The sequence below is a fragment of the Mastomys coucha genome, unplaced genomic scaffold (genome assembly GCF_008632895.1).
Source record: "Mastomys coucha isolate ucsf_1 unplaced genomic scaffold, UCSF_Mcou_1 pScaffold6, whole genome shotgun sequence".
NCBI classification, from domain to species: Eukaryota; Metazoa; Chordata; class Mammalia; order Rodentia; family Muridae; genus Mastomys; species Mastomys coucha.
In genome coordinates this window covers 116,602,303-116,627,883 of record NW_022196912.1, presented here as the reverse complement: position 1 = coordinate 116,627,883, position 25,581 = coordinate 116,602,303, and the positions used below count along the sequence as shown (strand labels likewise).

Here is a 25,581-nt window from a genome sequence, read left to right as displayed (position 1 = left end):
TATTTTGAATAGGTTTAATTTGGATTTTACAGAAACCTGATTGAAGTATGTTGAGTAATAATTTCTACAAAAATGTACATACAATGCCAGAATTCCTTAAAAGCAACTAGTATATCACATTTTCTTCTGCATAAAACATGCATTAATATCAACTGCCACATGTTGGCCCAAACCATCTCTGCGAGAATAGTCAGTAAGAAAACTAGTAGTAACAAGTAGAAAAAGAGGTTTTCTGGTAAAGTAGGGACCCTTTCTTAGGCAAGCCCTTCAACATGGGCTGCTTGTATTTTTGCTGCTCAGTGACACTGCTACAAGCCTTGGTTCTGACCTATCAAGGGCAGAAAGGAACTTTTTGGTAGTTAAATCTGACATCTAGGAAGATACAAATTTTGAGGACATGCTGGTACATGGAAAGTGCAACTCTCAAATCAAAATATCCTCAGATTCAAAATATCCAAAGATTCCCTAGGCTGCAGGCACCTGGTGTTTTTGACTGAGCCCTGTCTAGGCCAGCTCAGTGTACACAGGCTTTGCCTACAGCCAGAGAACCTTCCAGCGCCACACAGCAGTCTTCACAGGATCTATCACTAGAAAGCTGCAAGCTGCATACAGTACAGGAGCCATGCCATTGCCTGAGGCCTTATTTGTAGGCTACTTCATCTTGTCCAGGAATTGGAGTATTCATGCATACAACTGCTGCTCACACACAAAAATATCCCCACCAACATGTGGCCTAAAATGTCTTTAATGTACCTCACAGTGTGCTAGAGAAGACCTTGTTCCTCTTCGGGGTGTAACTTAGGTCTTTGTGGATCAAAAGATGTTTTCCACATAGACTAAGGGAGCTTACAAAGACTTCACACCATCTGAAAGACTTCCCTCAAACACAGGATTTATACAACAATCCATGAAGACCTTCAGACCAGTCAGGAGGGGAGTGGCTGTACACACTGTTAACATACAAAGACTGAACATGTATATAGCTGAGGTCTTTGCCTGGAATCCTCCATCTCTCTTCTAGGGCTGCCACTGCCCAACTTACTACCACTACTCAGTCAGTAACTTTGCCTTCAGCACAAATTCAAGGGAAAAAATAACTTACTAGGGTTCCAATGACATTTTCCTAACAGAACAGTATCAAAATAGGTCCATTTTTAATATATGCGTATGCATATCCCTGATAGTGTAAGAAACCAGAGGACTCTGTAAAGCACCCACATGTCAGAGGCAGGAGCTAGTCATTTTTAGGCAGCAGCAAAGGGGCTCACATATGAGTGGATTCCCTGGAAGCCCTGGGAGCATTACAGTACTAATGCTGATGTTTGAGGGCCATTAGAACGGTAATGAAATTTCACTTTAAATTAATCAGCGAAATTCAGAACAAAGGCTTGCTTCCTTAATCCTGCTATGAGCCAACCTCCAACAGACATCACCACCAGCCCTGGCTACTCTGAAGGTTGGTACAGAGCAAAGTTCCCAATCACTTCAAGCCATGATCAAATCTCAGAGAACACTGAGAGGACTGGCAGAGCAGGCTTGAGGAAGCTGGGACCCAAGGCACCGTGATCATGGGGCAGAGGGGATTGTTCCGCAGAGGTTGGGGCTGACAGGAAGAGCCAGACCCAGAAGGCCCAGAGGGCAACAGCTCTGTGGACAAGCATCTGGAAGTCATGGGACAAACTGCTAGAAAAGAAGAAGCTCATCTGCTTTCGCAAGACCAAATCAAACTTCCTAAAACATAAACAAAAATCCTGGGTACCCTGGGCAGGAAAGCTGAAGTCTGTGGAATGAGCTGAGTCATAGAGGATACTCGTAAACACTGCAGCTACTGTTAAGGAGAAGGGCCTGAGGCCACGGGAGGGAGGAAAGGGGAGCGAGTGTGACCCAGGTCTCTCTATTCCGGAACAGTGGCATTTTGGTGAACCTGACTGAGGAAGCATGGCACTCCACTTTAGCTGCAGTAATACTGTAGCCCATCCATTCGCCTTCTCTTTTTTGATTGAAACTCTTCAAAGAACTGCTGAATGTCTTCTCTCTTAACAACCTGTTGATGAAAAGCCAAGATTTGAAAGGGAGCTACATTCTACAATAGCAACAATAGTGCTTGTCAGAGCACTCACAAGCAAGCAAAAGGACTCCACTGGTTAATTCCTGAGGCAGGAAAGCTACCATGGTGGCAAAGTCTGTAATCCTAGTCACAAGTGTTCAAGGCCAGCCTGGACTACCTAATGTGTCCCAGTTTCAAAAACTACAAAACTAAAACAAAAAAGAATTGCAGGCACCCCTCCACTCACCACAGGATTAAATGTGGATAAGTTCATTGCACTGTGAAACTGTGGTGTACACACCTAAGCTGGCAGCACCAGAGCAGAGAACACAGTTAAGTATGCTGTGCAATGATAAGGCTGTCACTAACAAGGGTGGCAGATTTACAACTCAAAGGAGTTTGACTTGGCAGCACTGCTTTCCTTTCACAGCAGTGGGAAAATCTGAAGGCAAACCACATTTGACAGGTCTCTGTGTCAGTGTCTAGTTAACACCACCCTTGTACAATAATGCTCACCAAGGCCCACAGAGGCTGGCCACTCAGTCACACAGCCAGGCAGCAGAGAATGGCTCAACCTCAGTGTGCACCACCTACCTCAGCACCCACCCATGATGAAAACTATAAAAGCAGCAGCCATCTAGCAGAGCCACTTGAAGATCAGGGGAGCAAGCTACAGTCTGATGCACAAACCATCAGAGTCCTCACACAGTGGCCAGACCCCCAAGGTCACTGCACATGCTACCAGCTCTCCTGGTCTGCACAGCACGGCACATCCGAGTGTTCTTTTTTTTTTTTTGGTTTTTTCAAGACAGGGTTTCTCTGTGTAGCCTTGGCTGTCCTGGAATTCACTCTGTAGACCAGGCTGGCCTCGAACTCAGAAATCCACCTGCCTCTGTCTCCTCCCAAGTGCTGGGATTAAAGGCGTGCGCCACCACACCCGGCACATCCGAGTATTCTGCTCTAGGGCTGTGCTTGCTTGCTGCACTATGCAGCCCTGGCTGGCCTAGAACACAAAGACACACACTGCCTCTGTTTCCCAAGTGCTGGGAATAAAGGTGTTGGACCACCACACTCAACTTGGCTTTATGCTTTCTTCTGCACTGATGGGAAAGAATATCTTTCCTTAAAAAAAAAAATTTTTTTTAAATGTACCTTGAGTCTAAAAAAGATGGTTGTTACATCAATAGAAAAATGGTTGGGGAGAAAACAAAGCCAGGCAGTGGTGGCACACGCCTTCAATCCCAGCATTTGGGAGGCAGAGGCGGGTGGATTTCTGAGTTTGAGGCCAGCCTGGTCTACAGAGTGAGTTCCAGGACAGCCAGGGCTATGCAGAGAAACCCTGTCTCCAAAAAAACCAAAAACCAAAAAAAAAGAAAGAAAAACCCTCAAAACAGAGTCAAATTATGGATGCACTGCTTTTAAGCTATGACAAAAGATTTAAAGCTTCATATACAAAAGTGTCTGTAATACCAAGACCAAGGAAAAACATGAATTAAAATGAGGTAAGCTGGGACAGCCTATCCCTGAGTCTACTGCAGCTATCACAAGACAGGTTTCTTCATCTCTCTTTTATTTTTTTGGTTTTTGTTTTGTTTTGTTTTGTTTTGGAGACAGGGTTTCTCTGTGTAGCTCTGCCTGTCCTGGAACTCACTCTGTAGACCAGGCTGGCCTCAAACTCAGAAATCCGCCTGCCTGTGCCTCCCAAGTACTGGGATTAAAGACATGTGTTACTATGCCTGGCCTGCCCCAAATTTTTCTAAAAAAAAAAAAAAAAAAATCACAATTTCTGTTCCTTTAAATTATCCCAGCAAGAGCAAATTTTTCTCTGTATAAAATAGTTTCAAATTATAAACTGAAAAATGATATTTTTTTTTCTAATATGGTTTTGAGAGAGAAAGGAAAGTAGGGTGTATGTGCCTGAGAAGGTGTGTGTGCCTAGGTGTATATGTACATATGCATACACACACACACACAGAAGCCCCAGGAGAAGGTCAGATCTCCTGCTAAGATCACTTAGCACTGTATTCCTTTGAGGCAGGATCTACTGAAGCTGGAGCCAGCTAGTGGCTGAGAAGGTCTTAGTCCTCCTGTCTCTGCCTCCATAGCACTGGGGTTACAGATGCATGCAATTATACTAAGCTTTTTATATACAGTTTGGAATTTAAGCTCAGGTCCATGAGAGTTGCACAGTAAAAGCTCTTATCTGCTAACCATCTCCACACTACACAATAAAATTGATAAAGAGCACTGTGAACACAAACTACACTGGAATCAGATGGTGAGCTTGGCTCTCTAAAGCAGCTCAGGGTCTGAGAGCGCTGAGGTCACACATGAGGCAAAAGCCACACTGTACCCATGACACATTCGATTCTAGCAAAAGAAGCTCAAGTAAAGACTGCGGCACAGATGAAAGCCTACTTGCTAGCTTACAGTGCAGTGTGACCCACGAGGGGTGGACAAGCAGTGCAGTGTGACCCACACGGTGTGGACAAGCAGTGCAGTGTGACCCACGTGGGGTGGACGAGCAGTGCAGTGTGACCCACGTGGGGTGGACGAGCAGTGCAGTGTGACCCACGCGGTGTGGACAAGCACAAGAAGGCAGAGCTGGGCATAGTGACACATACCTTTAATCCCAGCACTGAGTCTGAGACAAGTGGTTCTCTGAGTTTAAAGCTAGCCTGGTCTATCAAGGGAATTCCAGGCTAGCCACCACTAAGGAGTGAGACTCTTGTATCAACAACAAAGCCAGAACCATTTGGGAAAAGACCCTTTTAGTGTCTGAGTTTACAACTCATTTTACAGAAACAGCATCTTAGCCCCTATCTAGAAACCCAGAGACATGGCCTCCCTCATCCACGAGGACCAGGGCAGAGCCCAAGTAGACTGGCAGGACCCGCAGCAGCAGTGCACCTGAGGGCCTTTACCCAGATACCTGAATCCAAAACGACAGCCTCAGGCCACGGAGATAAGGGTGAGATTCTGCCACACACTTCAGCAGTGAAGACTGGGAAGTACCTATACATTTATCCAGCATTCTATTTTTAAAGCATAGTACATCTTACAGTCATGCTATCTTATAGTACAGACTATTGATGCTGGAGAGACGACTCAGTGGCTGCTCTTGCAGAGGACCTGCGCTTAGTTCCCAGCACCGACAGGGTGGCTCACAACAGCCTGTAATTCAGTTCCAGGGCATCCAACTCCATCTGGCCTCCTTGGGGACAAGGCATCCATGTGGCACACATTCATACATGGAGGCAAACATCATACACATAAAACAAAAATAAAATCTTTAAAACGACAACAAAAAGCACAGACTTACTACACAGGAGAATGTTTTAGCCTGTGATGGGAGGCTTCTCAGAGTCCTATTTTAGCTGTTTTTGCTGAGTCATCTTTCCATTGCCCACTCACCATCTGAATCAGCAGATTCCTTCCAATAGTCCTCCACTACAGTCAGACCCTATGTGACTGTCCTGCCCTTGATGTTTCGCTGTCTCTTTACTGATCCTTACTGATCCTCCCTGACCTGCAAATCCCTAGAAAGAAGTTTCTACACTAAACTTTCATCCCCTCAGCCAGCCAAGCATGGTGGTCAATCCTGGGATTCCCAGCCTTGGGGAAGCTGAGAGAAGCAACAAAGGAACTCAAGTACAACATTTAGGTTGTGCTTTTCTTTTGTTTGTTTAGTTTGGTTTTGGTTTTTCAAGACAGGGTTTCCTGTGTAGCTCTCTGGCTGTCTTGGAGATCACTCACTCTGTAAATCAAGTTGGCCTCAAACTTATAGACTCACCTGCCTCTGCCTCCCAAGTGCTAATAAGCTCATGCGCCACCATGCCTGATGTTATTCTCATCTTTTTCCCCCTAACAATTGTTTTGTTTGTTTTGTTTTGTTTTGTTTTTTTCAAGACAGGGTTTCTCTGTGTAGCCCTGGCTGTCCTGGAACTCACTCTGTAGACCAGGCTGGCCTCAAACTCAGAAATCCGCCTGCCTCTGCCTCCCAAGTGCTGGGATTAAAGGCGTGCACCACCACTGCCCAGCAAAAAAAATTTTTTAAAGATCTATTTATTTTATATATATGAGTACACCATTGCTCTCTGCAGACACACCAGAAGAGGGCATTAGATCTCATTACAGATGGTTGTGAGCCACCATGTGGGTGCTGGGAATTGAACTCAGGATCTCTCCTCTGAGCCATCTCTATAGTCCCAACAATTTTTTAACATTAAAGAAAATGAACAGCTGGGCAGTGGTGGCGCACGCTTTAATCCCAGCACTTGGGAGACAGAGGCAGGTGGATTTCTGAGTTCAAGGCCAGCCTGGTCTACAGAGTGAATTCCAGGACAGTCGGCTATACAGAAAAACCCTGTCTCAAAAAAAAAAAACAAAAAAAAAAAAAAACAAAAAAAAAAAAAAAAAAAAAAAAAAAAAAAAAAAAAAAAAAGAAAGAAAAAAAAGAAAATGACCAATTCATTCAAGCCGAAAAGGCTATGAATACGGTTCTTGAACTCAACATACCGTGCCTTCATCAGCAAATCTCTTCAGGTAATCCTTAAGTTCGGTCTTCAAGTCATTGTATTCTAAATCAAAAGCACAAAAATACCTCAAATTCACATAGGCCATATAGTTTTAAAACCTCTGCCATTGCTAGGCAAGCGTCTAACAGTTTATACCAATGTTTTCTTATTTAAAATCCAAGGAATACTGTTCCCCTCTCAAGTCTGGCTTCCCTCATTTTGGTATCTGAGTCTTCATGTTTAACAAGAACAAACACCTTCCTCATTTTAGAAAAATTAGCTGAGCCTTCTGCAAATGGCTCCTAATTTCTCAGTAAATCAAGCCCCTCAACTAACAGACTCATGAGACAGCTTCTGTTGCTTTGCTGTTTTTAAGTCAAAGTTTTTCTGTGTAGCCCTGGCTGGCCTGGAACTCACTCTGTAGACCAGGCTGGCTTCAAACTCAGAGACCAGCTTGCCTCTTCCTCCCAAGTGCTAGGACTAAAGGAGTGTACCCCCATCTCTACCAGCCTCATTAGACAGCTTTTAAACTCATGTGCTCACTCAAGTTTATGTACATTTGAGGCATTATCACAGCTGATAAATCTCTTAAACACAGCCCCTATCACTGAAAAACAGTCAGGTTCTTGGAGTCTGCGTGTGTGTGTGTGTGTGTGTGTGTGTGTGTGTGTGTGTGTGTGTGTACATGTAAATTCACCCCAAAAAGTGATATATTCATATAAAAACATCATAATGAAGTCTATTACTTATACCCCAATCAAGAAAAACTTTAAGTTTTTTAATCTAAAGAAGGTTAAAAAAAAAACTGATTATAAGTGAGGGAAATGATCAGTGCTATAAAAGGGACACTAAGGCTACGGAATCCAAGTGGAAAGTGGCTAAAACTGAAACCCTAAATCACCAGAGCATGCTGGCCATCATGCTTTCCTGGAAAGCATCAAGCGCCTGAGGACTCTCTTCCCAAAGGGAGATACAGTGCTCAGAGGAAATTCTTCTAAAAGGATGAAACACTCTTATTATTACTCTGTGTTCAGATATCTACCCTTAGTTAGAATAGTTCATGCTCTGGCTTCTTTTTTTCTTCCTTCCTTCCTGGCTGGCCTCAAACTTACAAAAATCCGCCTGCCTCTGCCTCCCAAGTGCTGGGATTAGAGGTGTGCACCACCACCACCTGGCAAAAACTATGGTTTCTTAAACATTATTCTATCATGAAATGCTAATGATCCACTGGTAATAGCAACTAAACTATTCAGCATTATTAAAAATCAAACAATAGCTAAGGTCTACTATGTAATTCTAGTTTTTATTAGTTAGAAACACAGATAGTTATACATTTTCCTGCATAATGAAGAAAACCTTATGAACAGTATTTACCACAAATGAGCTCCACTTGCTGGACTCTATTCATGCTGTTAAGGGTGTCCATTAAAGGGTCCCTTCTATCAGTTGCCTGGTCACTCTTGCCTTTGTTCTCATAAGCCAAAACTGTATCACATTCATCTGTCAGGAACAGGACGTCTAGTTCTCCATACATTTTCTTTAAAAAAAAAAAAAAAAAAAAAAAAATTTTTTTCCGTTCCCGAATTTATGTCATTTTCAGAAAGTCAAATTGAAGAGAATAAATAATAACTTTAGAATTTTAAAATTCACACCTAGAAAACTGTGAACTTCAAAGTTACCTGTTAAATTTATACTTTTGGCCCAGATTTTTTTCAGAAATCTTCCAACTTCCACAGGTCTATATAGTCTGAATTTAAAATCTACTAGTTTACTAATTTTCAAGCTATTAGCTTTCTAAGCAATTCTACGATACAAAGAAAAGAACTGGTAGGCTTTCTTACTTTATTTGTATATGCACTGATATTTTGCATATTTGATCTGTCAGTGCACTCTATGATGGTAGGGCCCACAGGCCAGGAGCAGCTAGCCTCTGGACCTGGAGTAGATACTGGTGAGCCACCATGAGAATGCTGGGACTGAGCCAGGTCCTCTTCAGGAGTAGGAGGAATACTCTTACCAGTGAAGCCCTCTCTCCAGCTCCAGAACTGTTTTCTACTAAAACTTGATAGAAACTATCACATAATTCCTACCTTCCCCTACAAGAATCCAGTCTACAGGCTGGAGAGATGGCTCAGTGGGTAAGAGCACTGACTGCTCTACCAGAAGTCCTGAGTTCAATTCCCAGCAACCACATGGTGGCTCACAACCATCTGTAATGGGGTCTGATGTCCCCTTCTGGTGTGTCTGAAGACAGCAACAGTGTACTTATCTACGTGAAGTAAATAAATCTTTAAAAAAAAAAAAACCCTCAGTCTACAAGTATGACTTCATAAACTTGGCCCATAGGAAATCAGTGTTCCCTGAACTTCTGTATCAATCCATGAATAAGTCTTGCAGTGTCTAATCTGTAAATATCAAGTGGAGCCAAACACTCACCATACAGTCCTGACAGGTGCACAGTCGGCTGCGCCAGTTCAAGGGCCAATAGGTGGCAGCATCCTTCTTTACAAACTGCTTGGCTTGGAGTTCCTGAAGTCTGCAGCTGGATTGTGGCTCACTTTTGATATTTTCATTCTTAAACACTGTCTGAAATAAAATTAAGTTTTGGAGTGAGTCTTTGTATTTTTAAATTTAAAGAAATAATTTTATTATGTGTGTGTGGGCATTGCCTGCATGTGTATTTCTCATCATGTGCATGCCTGGTGCCCATGAAGGCTATAAGAGGGCATCTTTTGAAACAGGGTCTCTCATTGAACCCAAAGCTCACTGATTGGCTAGAATATCTGTCAGCAAACTCCAGAGATCATCCCCTCATCTCAAACGTCCTAGCACTGGGATTCAGAGGCACACTGCACAAGGCTTTGTTGTTATTTCAGACGGGGTATCACTATGCAGCTCAGGTTAAACTGGAACTTGCTATGTCGACTAGACCAGCTTCAAACTCACAGAGATCTGCCTGCCTCTGCCTCTAAGAGCTGGGATCAAAGTGCCATCTGCCCAACCTGGCCATTTTGTTTTCTTCACATGGGTACTAGAGAACTAAAGTCCTCATGCTTGTATATCGAGCACTTTGCCAACTGAAGCACCTCCCCAGCCCATGCCCAGCATTTTCTCATGAGTCTGGGGATCAAATCCCAGGTCCCAGCACCAGCTGGTTATCTATCATCTAGCCCTCAGTTTCACTTTGGATATGGCTTGAATTTCATATACTACCTGAAGGTCAGACACAGAGCTAGAGCTGGTACAGGGCTCATCCTTCTGCTCGGCTTTCACCTCCTTGCCAGAATCCCTCCCATGTTCTGAAGCATCCTCTTTCAGGGTGTTCTCTTGGGGAGCTCCATTTTCAGGCTTGATGACATCTTGGTCTCCTATCCCAGTAACATTCAGCAGCAGCCCATCATCTTCAGCAGATATCCTGGTAACTGTGGGTTCAACAAAACACACACAACCAAGCTGTCCATAGGCCTCTCACGTCAAGAAATCATACTCTTAAAATATCTCAGACTATGAAACATGGCAACCTGAACCTCTGTAACAATAAGAAATGAACTAGGGGCTGGAGAGATGGCACAGTGGTTAAGAGCACTGGCTGCCCTTCCAGAGGTCCTCACTTAAAAAAGAGAGAGAGAGAGAATTAGCACTCTTAGCAGTACGTTGCCTAGAACATGTGAGGGTCTGGGTCTGATTCTCAGGATATAGACACAAGAAAACAACCAACCAGGCAAAAGCAAAAAGGAAATTCCTGTAGGAAATACATATAGCTCAAGTGTCTGTAAAAAGTGAGCAGTATGTGGAAGGAGAATGAACAGAAAGAGCTGTCACCGGAGCAACCCTAAGGCTGCTAGTGCAGGAGATCTTAGGCACAGCTATACTGCTTGTAGCTAGTGTGCTCAAAGTCCCTAAAGGTGAGCCCAGGAAATCAAGATGGCACAGCAGAAAATATGCCCAGTGTAAGTGGAATCAGCAAAGAGAGCTACCCACCATGACAGCTTCTGTTTTTACTCTGCTTCTTGGTGTATTACCTCATAACATGCTGTTTCCCCATGTGCTATGGGTGGGCACATATACATCACAAATCTGTAAGCTAAAAGTCAAACTCCAGAGGAGCAGCACCACAAGGCATAGCTTTGAGAGGGTTAGAGCACAGGGCCTTCCATCATAACTGCAATTAACATTCCTAGAGGAGACTGTATGTTCTCTCCATGGCTTGAAGACACACACAAAGTCCCTTGGATAAAGAATGGCCTTCTCATCCATTACCTTGACCTTTACTGTCAGCTTTAAGAACTGTGAGCAACATTTATCCATTATTGACAAGTCTAAGGCATTGTGTCATAATCCTAAAAATTATGATGCCAATCCCTTCAGAACATGTCTTAACTACGTACTTTAGTTCTACTTATCCTTCAAGATCACTTCCAAATGCTCCCTCCTGCACTTTCTCTAACTCTGGTCATAGCAAGACTCTGCATCACAGTACTCAAATTCCCATTTGTTCCTGGTAGGCTCCCAACCAGTCCACTGGGTGGGAGAGGGACATAGCTGGATGTTTCTAGATATCTCTAAAATCCAGTTAAAAATAGCAACTAAAAATTCTGGATTGAACACACACATTTCACAAGCACTAATCTGTGTCACATCAACCTCACAGAAACACTTACCTGCCAACTGGGCAGCGTAAGCCCACAAGAAAGAACAGCGCCTCATACAAGCCTGGCACACCATCTCCTGGAAATCCCCACTCTCGGGGGGAATGGCACCAAGATGCTGTGGATAGAGAAACCCACATGTTTCCTGTGATCATCAAGTCCTCTACGATGCGTTGTTTTATAAACAGAGTGCAAGAATACACTCATCACATCTTCATCAAAAGGAATGTAAAATAAAACAGAAAAATAGTGTTTTGAGACAGGGTCTCACTATGTAAGCAATGGCAGACTTGGAAATTGTCATGTAAACCAGATTGGCCTTGAACTTACAGGTATCAGACAGTCTCTGCCTCCCAAGTACTAGGATTAAAGTGTGCTCTTTGACCCAGTGAGCAATTTCCCAGCCCCATTTATTTGAGACAGGGTCTCAAGTAGCTGAGGGTGGCCTGAACTTCTGATCTTTCTCCCTCACCCACTAAGCGCTAGAATGATAGGCATGTACCATTATGCCCTATGGGACACATCTTAAAAGGTCAAAGTTTGCTTACTCTGCCATGGAACCAGTCTTCACAGACCACACACTGTATCATCTCATCTGGAACCTGACAAAAAAAAATTTGTTAATGATTGTTTTGAATTCTATGGTACAGAAGTAAATCTGGCCCACAGCAGAATTAAACATTAGGTAGTTCTCCAGCAGCTCTATGAGAAACCTTTAAGAACAGTCAAGAGGACAAGTCTATTCTACATGAAGTAGTTTGCAAGTGAGCATCACAGCTCCTTGACAACCAACACTAGGAAAACTGCTCACAGCCAGGTGGTGGTGGTACACGCCTTTGATCCCAGCACTTGGGAGGCAGAGGCAGGTGGATTTCTGAGTTCGAGGCCAGCCTGGTCTACAGAGTGAGTTCCAGGACAGCCAGGGCTACTCAGAGAAACCCTGTCTCGAAAAACCAAAAAAAAAAAAAAAAAAACTGCTCACCAAAGCAGATTATGGGGGATGATTTTCTATTTATCTTAGGCTTTCATACTAACTAGTTAACATCTTATTGTTTTCCCGTCCCTTTACTGTGTTGTCTTACAAAATACACATGCATGCATGTATGTATACATAAATGCATATATACAATAGAAGTCTTGTTTTGTTTTCTGTCTCTTATTACTTTTGGGGGGGTGTCTTCTGTTTCAAAAGTACTATAAGAAAACATTTTACCCCATTCTTAAAAATATCCAGTTCTAAGAGATATTTGTTAAAGACATTTCAAATTTCCCTTTATATACAATTTGTTTCAATAATTATGGCTCCAGATGATTAAAAAGCCAGAAAGATAGAAGTTAACTCCTCTATATGCATAAAATACTCTTTCAGATCAGTAAATATACGAACAAAACATTGCCTAAGGATATGGAAAGCCAGCACAGAGATCATTATAGATATCCCCAAAACTCAGAAAACTGTGTAATCTCATCACACCTAGGGAGATGACTGAGTAGTTAAGAACACTTGCTACTCTAGCAAAGTATTTAGACCAGTTAACAGCACCCACAGAGCGGGTGGCTGACAACTCTAGCAAAGAGCCTAGACTAGTTAACAGCACCACAGAGCGGCTGACAACTCTAGTTCCAGGGCATCTGAAGCCCTGATGACCTCCATGTGCACTAGGTACCCACTTGTTACACCTACATACATTTGGGTAAAACACTCACATGCATAAAATAAGACAAAACAATTCTAAAGGACCTCATAATACACGATCCTACGTCATTTATCCGCATGGCAAGGTTTTAAAGGATTGATAACACATGGGGTTAAGAGTATTAAGAAAATTGCTAAGGGATCCCTGTAGTCGAAGCTGAGTTTAAGACAAGACAGTGCTACACACTAAGACTGTCTCACTTTTTTGCCAAGATGGCACTGAAATCAAAGAGCCTACTCCCTACCCCGAAGCCAAAGCCAAAGTCAAAGAGAAGGCCTTGAAAGTCAAGATGGCTGTTAAAAAGCATCCACAGCTACAAAAAGAAGATCTGCAAAAAGAAGACAAGAGAAGCAAGTTTGACCTCTATGCCATCATCAAATTCCCCCTGACTACAAGAAGATGAAAGGCAACAACAGACTTGTGTTCATTGTGGATGTCAAAGCCAACAGGAACCAGATCAAATAGGCTATGACACTGATGTGGCCAAAGTCAATATCCTGATAAGGCCTAATGGAGAGAAGGCAGGAAGAGGGGCTATGTTCGGTTGACTCCTGATATTGATGCTCTGGATGATGCCAACAAAGTTGGCAATTGATTGGCAATCTAAACCAATTATAGCTGGCTAATTCTAAATACAAATATTTTTCACCACTGAAAGGAAGGATGGAAGAAAAAAAAGAGATAGAGAGAGAAATACTATCAAAATAACTACCACTGGCTGCACTCTTTTGGTAGTTACAATCACAGTTTTAAATACAGACTGAGTAAGTATTCTTAGACCCACCAACAGCTGTGCTTGTATACAACACCTAGAGTGCACTATAGAGTTAGATACCTGTGGATGTGCACCGAAGCCTATAAGGGGCCATCTAGACGGTGCCCTTCTGCTACAGAGCAGTTAACTGACTCACAGAAGCTACAAGGCAGGCTTGCATTTGATTTCTCCTCTTACCTTGTTGAGACAGAATCTCCCTATGTAGCCCTGACTGGCTTAGAACTCATTATGTGGGTCAGGCTGACCTTGAACTTGTGAATGAATGCCAGCCTCTATTTCCTGAGTGCAAAGACTAAAGGCACAAGCTACCACATCCAGCTGGGCTTGTATACTGGTTTTTTTTGTTGCTGTTGTTTTGTTTTTTTAAAGATTTATTTATTGATTGATTATATGTAAGTACACTGTAGCTGTCTTCAGACACACCAGAAGAGAGCATCAGATCTCATGATGGGTGGTTGTGAGCTACCATGTGATTGCTGGGATTTGAACTCAGGACCTTTGGAAAGGCAATCAGTGCTCTTACCCACCGAGCTATCTCTCCAGCCTTTGAATACTGTTTACTACAAAAGCTGATCAGAAAAAAAGCTAGCTGCAGAAGTGAATACACAGAATAACTCTGGGATTTTGTTTACACTTGTTATTGAAATTTTAAAAGAAGCCTGTTTGCATAGCTATTCTCTTTCACAGAGGAAAGAAGCTGTGATTTCTTAGAAAATATCTAAGGGTGGGAAAAGAAAGTCTTCTCCAATATTTTAATTCTATGATAATACAAAAATAAACAAAAACTAAAACAAACAGCAACAACAGAACCCTAGTTCAATTTGAATTTATTTTAAACTTCTGATTCTCTTACCTCATCTTCAGGATCAGGATAAGGTCTCTTACAAATGCAGTATAATCCAAAAAAGTTGTCATTGTACTTATTGCAAGAATTTACCTTTGATTTGTCCTGAAAGAGAATAAACTTCAGTAAATATACTGATATAATATTAGGTCATGTATCATGAAATTTATATATTTAAGAACTCTCTGACTGGGCACTTGGGAGGCAGAGGCAGGAGGATTTCTGAGTTCAAGGCCAGCCTGGTCTACAGAGTGAGTTCCAGGACAGCCAGGGCTATACAGAGAAACCCTGTCTAGAAAAACAAAAAACAAAAATGAAAGAAAGAAAGAAATCTCTGCATTAAGTATTTTCTTACAAGCTAGTCATTAACTTTCAAGTAATAAAAAAGGTCACTATTAGATAGTTTTTTTAAGCTACAGAGACAGAAACAAAAAAAAATCATCTTCTCTATCTTCTTTGCAGCAACCTGGAGAAATTTATATACTCATACAATAAAACATAATAATAATCATACATATGACCATCTTATATGAACTGACAGTGGCCTGGGATTTCAAGACACTTTTTTAAAAATGGTTTTCAAGACAGGGTCTCTCTGTGTAGCCCTGGCTGGCCTGGAACTCACTCTATAGACCAGGCTGGCCTTGAACTCAGAGATCTACCTGTTTTTGACTCCCCAGTTATGAGAATGCAGGTGAGCAAGCACAACCACACTTCACTTCTCTTTGGTTTGTGCACTTGAGTACAGATGCCTGTAAAGGCTAAAGGAGTCTGACTCCCTTGGAGCTGGAGTTACAGGCAGTTCTACACAACTGGGTGCTGGGTGCTGGGAATTGAACCCAGGTCCTCTAGAAGCGCAGAACATGCCCTCAACTGCCAAGCCCTCTCTCTGGCCCTCAGACATTTCCTTAAATGCAGGAGTGAATACTAAGACTTTCAGGTTTGTGGGGATCAAAAGGAGGAAAAGTATCAAAAATTAGTCATAAACTTAAAGGAGGGAACGGGTCTCAACAATTATTAATGAATAATGTGGTGTTCTCCATCCTTCCTTCTTCATCTGGAGTTTCCTACAGCTTCTTTGAAAGCACTGTTTGGTTTGGTTTTGCAGACAGGTTCTTAGCATAGCTCTTCATCTAGTCACATGCTTTGCTCTAGAAGCTTCAGCATGCCTATGACCAACACAAGTAAAGATCAGCCTAAAGAGCATCTCCTCCTAGACCCATACTATTAACTGCAATGTATATTGTAGACTCTCAACACATTATCTAGTTTTCCCAACCAAATAAAAGTGAAAATACTCAAGAGTAAATGTTCTGGAAAATATTTTGGTGGTTTTTTGTTTGTTTGTTTGTTTGTTTTTTACACTTTGGTAAATACCAATCTCTGCTCATTAAGTGATTTAAAAAAAAAAGATTTATTTTTCTTTATATGGGGGTAGAGGGAAGTGGTCCCTGGAGCTGGAGTTACAGGTAGCTTTGGATGCTGGAACTGAGCTGGACCATGGGAAGAGCACTGAGCCACCTCTCCATCCCTGCTCCCAAGTATATTTGTAATCACAGAGCTTACTTACAGGAAATAATTTGCATTCCAAATTTTTAAACTTGCTGTTTCCACAATCACAACGAAAATTTCTATTAAGAAAAAAGGAAGAGCATATATTTACGTTTTCTTTCCAAATGAGTCACTCTTTCAGTACCACTCATAGCTCACTCTCTGACTCAGTCCAGAATCTAAACGGTGGTCTTTTTGATGTTCATGAATCTGTTGGAGTTTTCCAACAACAAAACAGACAATTACAAATTACACTACATATAAAAACAAATATCTATATCACTCTCACACACAAACAAATGAAATAATGAAAGGAAAAGATGAGAAGTTTGAGCTAGTCTCCATAATTAAAAAACCTATAGAAAAACCATTTCCTCCCACATTAATTTTTACCAACACATAATTACTCTGAATAAAAAGCAAGATTAAGCAGCCATTGAGGTTGCAAAAGAATCTGAACAGCCAGAAGACACTCAGAGAAAGCATTACCTTTTTGTGTATAGTTCAAATAGCTTGTGACTTCCGTGACATTCGTAACTGCAAGCTAGACAAATCCCTGCCGGCTCTTCCCCCTCGGGCGTGCAGGTGCTACAGGCATACAATGCCTGTCTCTTCACTGAGCCCTGAAAGACCAGCCCACAACAAAAAAGAAAAAGAAAAGAAGAACTAGTTAACCAACAAAGGATCAAAAACACCATTACAAACCCCAGATCTATACTGATGCTCGGCTTTATGTACATTTTTTCTTATAGCAATAGAAAGTTTAAATAACTGTGTGAATAACTTGATCTGTTTAATCATTTTTTTAAAAAATTTATTTATTGTTATATCTAAGTACACTGTAGCTGTCTTCAGACACACCAGAAGAGGGCGTCAGATCTCATTACAGATGGTTGTGAGCCACCACGTGGTTGCTGGGAATTGAATTCAGGACCCTCAGAAGAGCAGTCAGTGCTCTTAACCAGAGCCATCTCTCCAGCTCCGTTTAATCATTTTAACATATGAAAATAAAGGTGAGTTTACAGTTTGAGACCTTTTCTCTCTTTTTTTTTTTTCCCCCGAGATAGGGTTTCTCTGTGTAGCCCTGGCTGTCCTGGAATTCACTCTATAGACCATGCTGGCCTTGAACTCACCTGCTTGCCTCTGCCTCCCAAGTGTTGAGTAATTCGTGTATCACCACCACTTGGCTCACATTTCTTTTTTTTTTCTAAGGATTTTATTTATTTATATTATGGATATGAATACTCTATTTACATGTACACCTGCATGGCAGAAGAGGGAGTGCATCAGACCCCATTACAGATGGTTGTGAGCCACCATGTGGTTGCTGGGAATTGAATTCAGGACCTCCGGAAGAGCAGTCAGTGCTCTTAACCGCTGAGCCATCTCTCTAGCCCTCACATTTCTTATTCTAGAAATGCTTATAATTCAACCAAAGAGGAAAATTAATCATTTTCATTTGGGGAGAGGTGTATGGGGAAGCATCTAGAAGTGCAATTATGTGCACTACTTACTGGCAAGTAATGAAGTATATAAAGGGGTAAGTGCATTCAATAAAAACAAATATGTAAAAGCAATACATTCACAAGGAATACAGACAAGCCATACTATTCTTTCAAGTTATCTATAGATTTAAAATATTTAAAAATTAAGAGTTGAAGGAAAAGCAGCAAAACTTAGAAATGTTGGCAAGGGGCACATACCTCCCCAGAAAGGGGATTATCAGCACACATAACATGCCAGGTTTTTATGTGTTAACGGTGACAGAACACAGGTCCTCATGCTTGTTCAGCAAGTACTGGATTGAGCCCGCTAGCCAGTCCAACCACACAAACTTCTACTTTATTTCAATTTGCTCATATTTTACTAAAGAATCTGCAGGGCCAGTGAATAGCTCCATGGGTAAAGCCACTGGCTGTGTACGCCTGGAAACCTGCGCTCCATTTCCAGACCCCAGATAAAAGTGGAGAAGGCAACTGACTCTACAAGGCTGTTCTCTGATGTCTGTCTGCATATGTTCTGTGGTACACATGCCCACACCCATCAGTAAATAAGGTTTTTAAAATCCACCTGAAGAGAGACAGCCCAGAGGTTAAAAGCACATATGCTCTCTCAGAGAACTAGCACTGAGGACCCAGTACATGCTGGGCAGCTCACAAGCCCTGGAACTCCAGCTCCGGGGGATCAGATTCCTCTGCCCTCAAGGGCACCTGCACCCATGCACATATCCACATAAATAAAAAAAAAAAAAAAAGCTTTTTTTAAAAAAAGTGAATGTCAGGTGGTGGTGGCACACACTTTTAATCCCAGCATTCGAGAGGCAGGAGGAGGAAGATTTCTAAGTTCAAGGCTAGTCTGAGCTACTGAGTGAGTTCCAAGACAGCCAGGGCTACAAAGAGAAACTCCGTCTCAAAAAAACTAAAAGAAAATAATAATAATAATTATTATTATTATTATATAACTAATATAAATATAATAATAATATTATTGATATCTATACTTAGAGATGACTATTTAAAAACAAAAACTTAAGTTAAGGCCTTTAATCCTAGCACTTGGGAGGGAGGTGGATCTTTGTGAGTTCAAGGCCAGCCTGGCCTATATAGTAAGTTTCAGATCAGTTAGAACCACACAATGTGACTCTGTCAAAAAATAAAAACAAAATCCACCAAGAACAAGACTTTAAGCCAAGCATGGTGATGCACACTTGTAATCCCAGCAGCACTTGGGAGGTGAAGGCAAGAGAATCAAAATTCAAGGCAGATCTGGGCTCCTAAGATCTCATCGCTAACACTTTAGTTAATATTGTATAAAGATAAGTATACTAATAAACAGCTTACATACAGACTTAGGACCTTTCTTTCCTTCTCCCAAGGAAGGGGTATGGTGTGGTTTAGTGGTCATTGAATGAAAAAAAGAAAAGGAAGGAAAGGACATGCCTGTTCCTTGGGATAGTGGAGGAAAAAGTTTATTATAAAAGGAAGAGCATAAAGGACATGTGGGAGGATCCTGAGCTGGGCCCAGGGAGAAGGGATGGGGAGCCAGGTGCTACAGCCAGGAGACTCAAGAGAGCTGGATAAACAAAATGGATGGATTATTTAGGGAAGGGAAGCTGGGGGTGGGGGTGGGAGGGTAGCCCAGTTCCTGGGCTGGATAAGTATGGGGTAGGGGGTTAGGTGTGCCGGCAAGGAGGGCCCTGGAAAGGACTGAAGGGCAGGGAGAACCTGGAGCCCGACATCCGTCCGCTTTGATATGTTAAATCAGCACAGCAGCTCCTTTGTCCAGGGTTAGAAACTTAACAGTGATCCTCCAAAGTTAAATACCAACAGCCAGTTCTGTGACTATTTCCGGGATACAAGATTTATTCAACAATCCAACAATTTTGCACTGCAAACCCAACTTGGTTAACGAAGACATACAGTGTTATGACTTCAGTCCACACCATAACTCCAAGTCCCTTCACTCCTTCCCCAGTCTTCTACTCCACCCATGGGCATAGTTAGCCTGTTTCCTTCCACCAATTCTCATCCTTGTTAAGTTTCCTTCCTACCCACCCTTTTCCAGTACTTAAATGTACAGCATGCGTCAGTAAACACTACATCTCAGCCCCTCAAACTCTTGTTCACAAGGTCGCACAAACGCCAAGCAGATCTCTTCTCTCTTGGCTTTCCAGGGCCACCTGATGTTCTGGCTTCGATCTACTCCCGAGGGAGAGGGGATGTCACATAGCACACACACACACACGGAACTTCTTTTAACCAGAAAGCGGGTGGGGGTGGGGGTAGGGGCACCAGCTAGCCGTTAACTAGCAGTTAAACCAGACTGCAGGAGTGTCCAGAAGCCCACCCTCACCGCCAGATTTTCAAAGCCGGCCCACTCTCCCTTTACTTCTTCCCCTAATGAACCTTCTTTAGGGGTGGGAGAAGCGGGGCGAAGAATATCTGGGTTTGAGAGGTCACGAGAATAGTCTCGTGGAAAGCAGGCCACCAAGAGGCGACGGGAGGACAGAGCTGCTACTCCAGGACCGGAGCCTCCAGTGTACCGTCAGCAGGACAGAGGGGCAGTCCTGGTGGAGACAAGCTGAGGACCAAATGGCAGTCGGGCAGGGGCTGTGGAAGCACAGAGTAAAGGGGTCGCGCCGGAGCGGGCCGGCCGCGGCCAGCGGAAAACAGGCAGGGCGGCGGGAGCAGCCGGGCCGCGCGCACCTGCGAGTAGGAGCACTTCTCCGAGTCGCTGCCGCCCAGGACGGCGCACGCCTCGTTCTCCAGCTCCTCGTCTTCCTCGAGCACGTCCACCAGCGACACCACGGGCTCCAGCTCCGCCTGGCACCCGGCGGGGCTCTCGGCTCCGGCCATCCTCAACTGTCACCGGGCTCCGCTGCGTGGCCCTGGGGGAGGCGGGAAAAGTGGCCGCCAGGGGCGTCGCGAGAAGGCGGGGCCTGAGCACCAGGCAGCCAATCCGAAGGAGGGAGACGGGAGAAAATGGGCGGGGCAAGCTCGAGAAATCGGAAGTCATTCCTCCCCCCCCTCGCCTCTCCCGCCCGCCCGCCCGGGCCGCAGACTGGCTTCCGCTTCCGGGTGGCGTGTCTCGGTGGCGCGCTGTTGAAGCTGAGCGGTCGCCATGGAGCTTTCCGGCGAGTACGTCGGTTGTGACGGGGAGCCGCAGCGGCTCCAAGTGTCCTGCGAGGCGTCGGGCGACGGGGACCCTCTCCAGAGCCTGTCGGCGGGCGTGGTCCGGATGAAGGAGTTGGTAGCGGAGTTCTTCGGGACCCTAGTGGAGCAGAACGCGCAGGGCGTGGCGGAAGATCCGGACGACGTTTTGGACGGTGAGCGCGGGGGCGGGGCGCCGGGGTCTGGCGTAGACAGGCGGTGTGAAAGGCAGCCGGGAGAAGGCGAGCCTTGGGGAGGAGGGATCGATCGCTTCTAAAAGTCGTTAGAACTCTCTGCCCTCTTTGTCGGATCTCCCACTCCCACCCCTCGTGATCGCGACTTACCATCAAAAAATAAAAAAACGTGGAGAGGGTTGGATTAAGGACTGGACAGCGAACGAAGTCAGCTCGACTCCCTTGCAAAGAACGCAAAGGATTGAGATAGGCAGACCTGCTCGAGAAAGTCTGTAACCATTGCTAGCTGGCAGGAAGACCGAAAGGGGGGGACGTTAGACCTGGTTGTTGAAAAACGAAAAGGAGTGAAATTAGACATGAGAAAACATGTTTGACAGAATGAGAAGAGCTTCAAATTATCGAGACCCTCTTTGTTTTAGGGAATCTTAACCCTCTCAGGGTGTTTTGTGTGTGTGTGTGTGTGTGTGTGTGTGTGTGTGTGTGTGTGTGGATATTGTTTTGAAAGTAAAAGAGTTTTTTAGTTTTGCTTTTTGGTATTTTTAAATTGATACTTTCATTCATGTATAAATGCATTCTGGTCATGTTGTCGATCCCCCGCTGAACCCCTTCCTAACAGGGCTCTCCTCCTTTCTTTCCGGCCTTTTGTTGTCACTCAGTGGATATTTAAGGATATTTGTATGAGCATGGGTGAGTTGTTATTTACAGGAGTTAGGACAACTCAGCAGTGACTAGACCACTGAAGAAAAACGACGACTGCCCCACCCCCCTTTAACTGCCAAATGCTCCTCCGGGAGGGGTGACACCTCATGAGCCCCTCCCCCTTCCATGAGCAAACGTTTAGGTTGCCATCTTGTACTGGTAATCACAGCTGCTGCCAGAGTATAAGAGCCGTATAATGTCCAAAAGCACTACTTGCCTTCCTCTGGCCTCTATACTTTCTTTCACACCCTCTACTATTTGGGGTTGCTTTGTTTGTTTGTTTTTAAAGATGGGTGTTTACCTGCATGCACTCTGTACACCACTTATGTACAGTGCCTTCGGAGGCCAGAAGAGGGCATCAAATCCCCTGGAATCAGATAGTGGACAGTGCCTTGTCCTGCAGAGAAAAAGTAGACAGTGCTCTTAACCACTGCGCCATCCGTCCAGCCCTAGCTCTGTTACAGGAATAAAATTATTTTGTAGATGTTATCACAAAATAATGTAACGGTTAAACAAACCTAACTTTGAATTGCAGAGACCTGCTGGGCAGTGGTGGCGCACACCTTTAATCCCAGCACTTGGGAGGTAGAAGCAGGTGGATTTCTGAGTTCGAGGCCAGCCTGGTCTACAGAGTGAGTTCCAGGACAGCCAGGGCTACACAGAGAAACCCTATCTCGAAAGACCAAAAAAAAAAGAAGACTTGCAGGCCTGCCTGACTCTGCCTCAGCAGTGCTGGGATTAAAGAAATGTGCCACCACACTCGACCTTTGTTAAATTTATTTTTAAACTTGAACACCAAGATATGTCATTGTCCTGAGCTAAGGAGTCAATTCTTCTGCAGAGGAGGTTAAACTGTACTTCCCTATTCTTTATAATATAGGTATTGGCTGTCATTAAAAGGAACAATAAAAAAGTATTAGCTAGGGGCTGGTGAGATGGCTCAGCGGGTAGGAGCACTGACTGCTCTTCTGAAGGTTCTGAGTTCAAATCCCAGCAACCACATGGTGGCTCACAACCACCCGTAATGAGATCTGACACCCTCTTCTGCTGTATCTGAAGACAGCTACAGTGTACTTATGTATAATAATAAATAAATCTTTTTTTAAAAAGTATTAGCTAGATATATTAGAGTTCTTCAAAGGAGCAGAGCTGATAGAATAAGTGTGTATATAAAGATGTTTATTAGAGTGGCTTATGGCCGGTGATCTGAGTAGTCCACACATGGCTGTCTCCTGACAGAAAGGCTAAGAATCTGGTAGTTGTTTGGTCCATGAGACTGGAAGTCTCAACAGTCCTAATCAGGTCCTGGAGTCCCTGGAAAGAGAGCTGCCAGTTTTCAGTCTATGTTGGAATCCTGAAGAAGTTCTGACACCAACACAGGAGCATCTTGGGCCTCTCAGTAACAGGGTGGATAAACTCACTAGTCAGAGTGAGGGCAAGCAGGCAAAAAGCAAAAGCTGCCTTCCATATCTTTCCACATGGGCCGGGCCAGTAGACATTAGCCATCATTCTGAGATATGATAGGCCACATTGGTGGTGGAAGTGTAGAATGGTTTGTCCACTTTAGAGTTCCTAAAAGCCATACTACTCATGTTAAACTACCAGTTCTCCAGGTTAACAGGAAATATGTTTATACCAAAACTCAATGCATTAATTGTAGCAGCACTGTTCACTAATAGCTACAAAATGGAAATAATACAAATGCCCATTATCTGAGTAGAACATAAGCATTCTTTTAATTGTTGAATAATAGTCAGTGTGTAAAATGAAGTATTGGGCTAGGGAGATTGTTGGGTAATCTCCTAATTGAATTAAAGCTAGGTGCACAGACATGAGGGCTTAAGTTTGGCTCCCAAGAACCCATGAAACACTGTGTGCCTGTAATCCTTGTGCCCTTGCAGAGTGAGTTGGGAGATGGAGCCAGGGAACTTCATGTATGTAGGGACCCTTTCTTAAAGTGGAAGGTAAAGACCTATACTGAGCTGATGACCTCTGTGTATACTGTGGCATGTACATACACATCATACATGCACATATACACAAAGGAATGAAATGTGGATTCATGCTATAACAGTAATGAATCCTAAGACAACAGTCAGGCACAAATGACTATATACTCTGTTTTCATTTGTATGAGATGTCCAAAATAGGCAAATTGAATTTTTAGGACCCCTGCTCACTCTGGTCAACCCCACTCTCAGTTCCTGCTCACTCCAGCCCAAAGATTTATTTATTATAATACATAAGTACACTGTAGCTGTCTTCAGACACGCCAAAAGAGGGCGTCAGATCTCATTACGGGTGGTTGTGAGCCGCCATGTGCTGCTGGGATTTGAACTCAGGACCTTCAGAAGAGCAGTCGCTAAGCCATCTCGGCAGCCTCCTTAGTTAGGGTTTTATTGCTGTAAAGAGACACCATGACCAAGACAGCTCTTATAAAGGCAAACATTTAATTGAGGCTGACTTACTGTTTCAGAGGTTTAGTTAATCCATTATCATCATGACAGGAAGCATGACAGTACAGTCAGACTTGATGCTGGAGTAGCCAAGAGTTCTGCATCTTGATCTGTAGGAGACTATTCCCACTGGGCGGGCTTGAACATATATAAGACCTTAGAGCCCACTTCCACGTTGACACACCTCCCAGAAGGCCACACCTCCTAATAGTACCACTCCCTATGGGCCAAGCATTCAAACACCTGAGACTATAGGTGTCATACACATTCAAACTACCACATAGGGCCTCTGTATGTAGCCCTGGTATAGAGAGAAAATCTTGTGTATTGTATAGGTGCATCACCTGTCAATAAAAAAGCCTGTGCACTATGGCTCAGGCTGGAAATAGAGGTGGGACATCCAGAAGATTCCGGGGTAGAGCCAGGTGCATGGGGAGATTGACCCAGAAAGATGTAAGGAGAAGGAAGCATGATATGTGGACACAGGAAACCATACACATGGCAGAATGTACGTTAAAATCAATAGGTTATCTCAGTTATGATCTAGTCAGAAGAGCCTCGCTATGTGGCCAAGATGTTTATACATATACCTTGAGTCTGAGTCTTATTTTTGGGAGCATTGGTCTAGGAAGAACTGGAATCAGACTTCTACAAAACGGTACCCTATGTTGGATGCAAATATGTTGTAATAAATTAGGAGTTTCTACTCCACCTTACATCATTTAGTTCTCAGATTAAAAGACACACAACTTTTATATTTATAATACACTTTCAATGCACTAGAGCTGGGCAGATATCTCCCTTCTAAGCTATTCTGATCCACTTCCCCATCAATAACCCCTTGCCATGTTCCATCTGGACATGTTTTCATGACTCACCTATCCCATGGTGGCTTCTCTCCATCTTCTTTTTTCTGGTGGTTTTCCTTAGTCCACAAGAACCAAAACCAACCTACTTTTCCTCTGTCCATCTAGAGGCAGTAGGCATCTTTATTCAACCAATAGTTTTAAATTAAGGAGCAGGGTCACATATCATTACTTGATATACATGAGGATTCTCTCCCTGGGGCAACCAGACTTTTGGGGCCAGCATGTAGCATTATATTATAGACAGGCTAGCCTCGAATTCAGAGATTTGCCTTCTGCTTCCTCTCAAGTACTGTAATAAAAGGTGTCTGTTTACTTTTTTTCTTTCTTTTTTTTTTTTTTTTTTTTTTTTTTTTTTTTCTTAGTTTTTCAAGACAGGGTTTCTCTGTATAGTCCTGGAACTCACTCTGTAGACCAGGCTGGCCTCGAACTCAGAAATCCACCTGCCTCTGCCTCACAAGTGCTGGGATTAAAGGCATATACCACCACTGCCCGGCTGTTTACTTTATTTTTGAAACATGACCTTACTGTGTGGCCCTGGCTCCCCTGAAATTTACTATGTAGATCAGGCTGGCCTTGAACTTAAAGAAATCTCTGTATGTCTCTGTCTCTGCCTCCTAAGCACAAAAATTAAAGG

At 43.4% G+C, this 25,581-nt stretch overlaps 3 protein-coding genes across 3 annotated transcripts in view; 2 read left to right on the top strand and 1 right to left on the bottom strand.

Annotated features, from left to right (window-relative positions):
- Ubr7 (ubiquitin protein ligase E3 component n-recognin 7) lies at nucleotides 1–20,617 on the bottom strand. The gene is made up of 11 exons (XM_031355520.1): nucleotides 20,286–20,617; nucleotides 16,570–16,703; nucleotides 16,100–16,160; nucleotides 14,539–14,634; nucleotides 11,762–11,815; nucleotides 11,226–11,331; nucleotides 9,778–9,986; nucleotides 9,001–9,150; nucleotides 7,939–8,101; nucleotides 6,566–6,627; nucleotides 1–2,044 (listed from the first exon to the last, which is right to left on the bottom strand). The coding sequence occupies exons 1-11, from the start codon at nucleotides 20,433–20,435 to the stop codon at nucleotides 1,952–1,954; spliced, it is 1,278 nt and encodes a 425-aa protein (XP_031211380.1). The 5' UTR covers nucleotides 20,436–20,617; the 3' UTR covers nucleotides 1–1,951.
- Gon7 (GON7 subunit of KEOPS complex) overlaps nucleotides 20,618–25,581 on the top strand; it is a 5,764-nt gene continuing 800 nt past the window's right edge. Inside the window, exon 1 of the mRNA XM_031355526.1 lies at nucleotides 20,618–20,905. Within this exon, the coding sequence (XP_031211386.1) occupies nucleotides 20,701–20,905 (205 nt within the window). The 5' untranslated portion in view covers nucleotides 20,618–20,700. The remainder of the gene's footprint in view (nucleotides 20,906–25,581) is intronic.
- The window catches only part of Moap1 (modulator of apoptosis 1), a 17,684-nt gene continuing 12,872 nt past the window's right edge, over nucleotides 20,770–25,581 (top strand). The window contains exon 1 of the mRNA XM_031355521.1: nucleotides 20,770–20,905. The gene's annotated coding sequence lies outside the window, so the exon portion shown is untranslated. The remainder of the gene's footprint in view (nucleotides 20,906–25,581) is intronic.

Bases quoted from the DNA above. Each gene is read 5' to 3' on its own strand.
- Ubr7 (XM_031355520.1), bottom strand. From the start codon at position 20,435: ATGGCCGGAGCCGAGAGCCCCGCCGGGTGCCAGGCGGAGCTGGAGCCC. The intron at 9,987-11,225 runs GTAAGTGTTTCT...TTGAACCCACAG, and splicing joins TTACGCTGCCCAGTTGGCAG to TTACCAGGATATCTGCTGAA. The intron at 6,628-7,938 runs GTAAATACTGTT...CTTTTGATTTAG, and splicing joins GCAAGTGGAGCTCATTTGTG to AATACAATGACTTGAAGACC.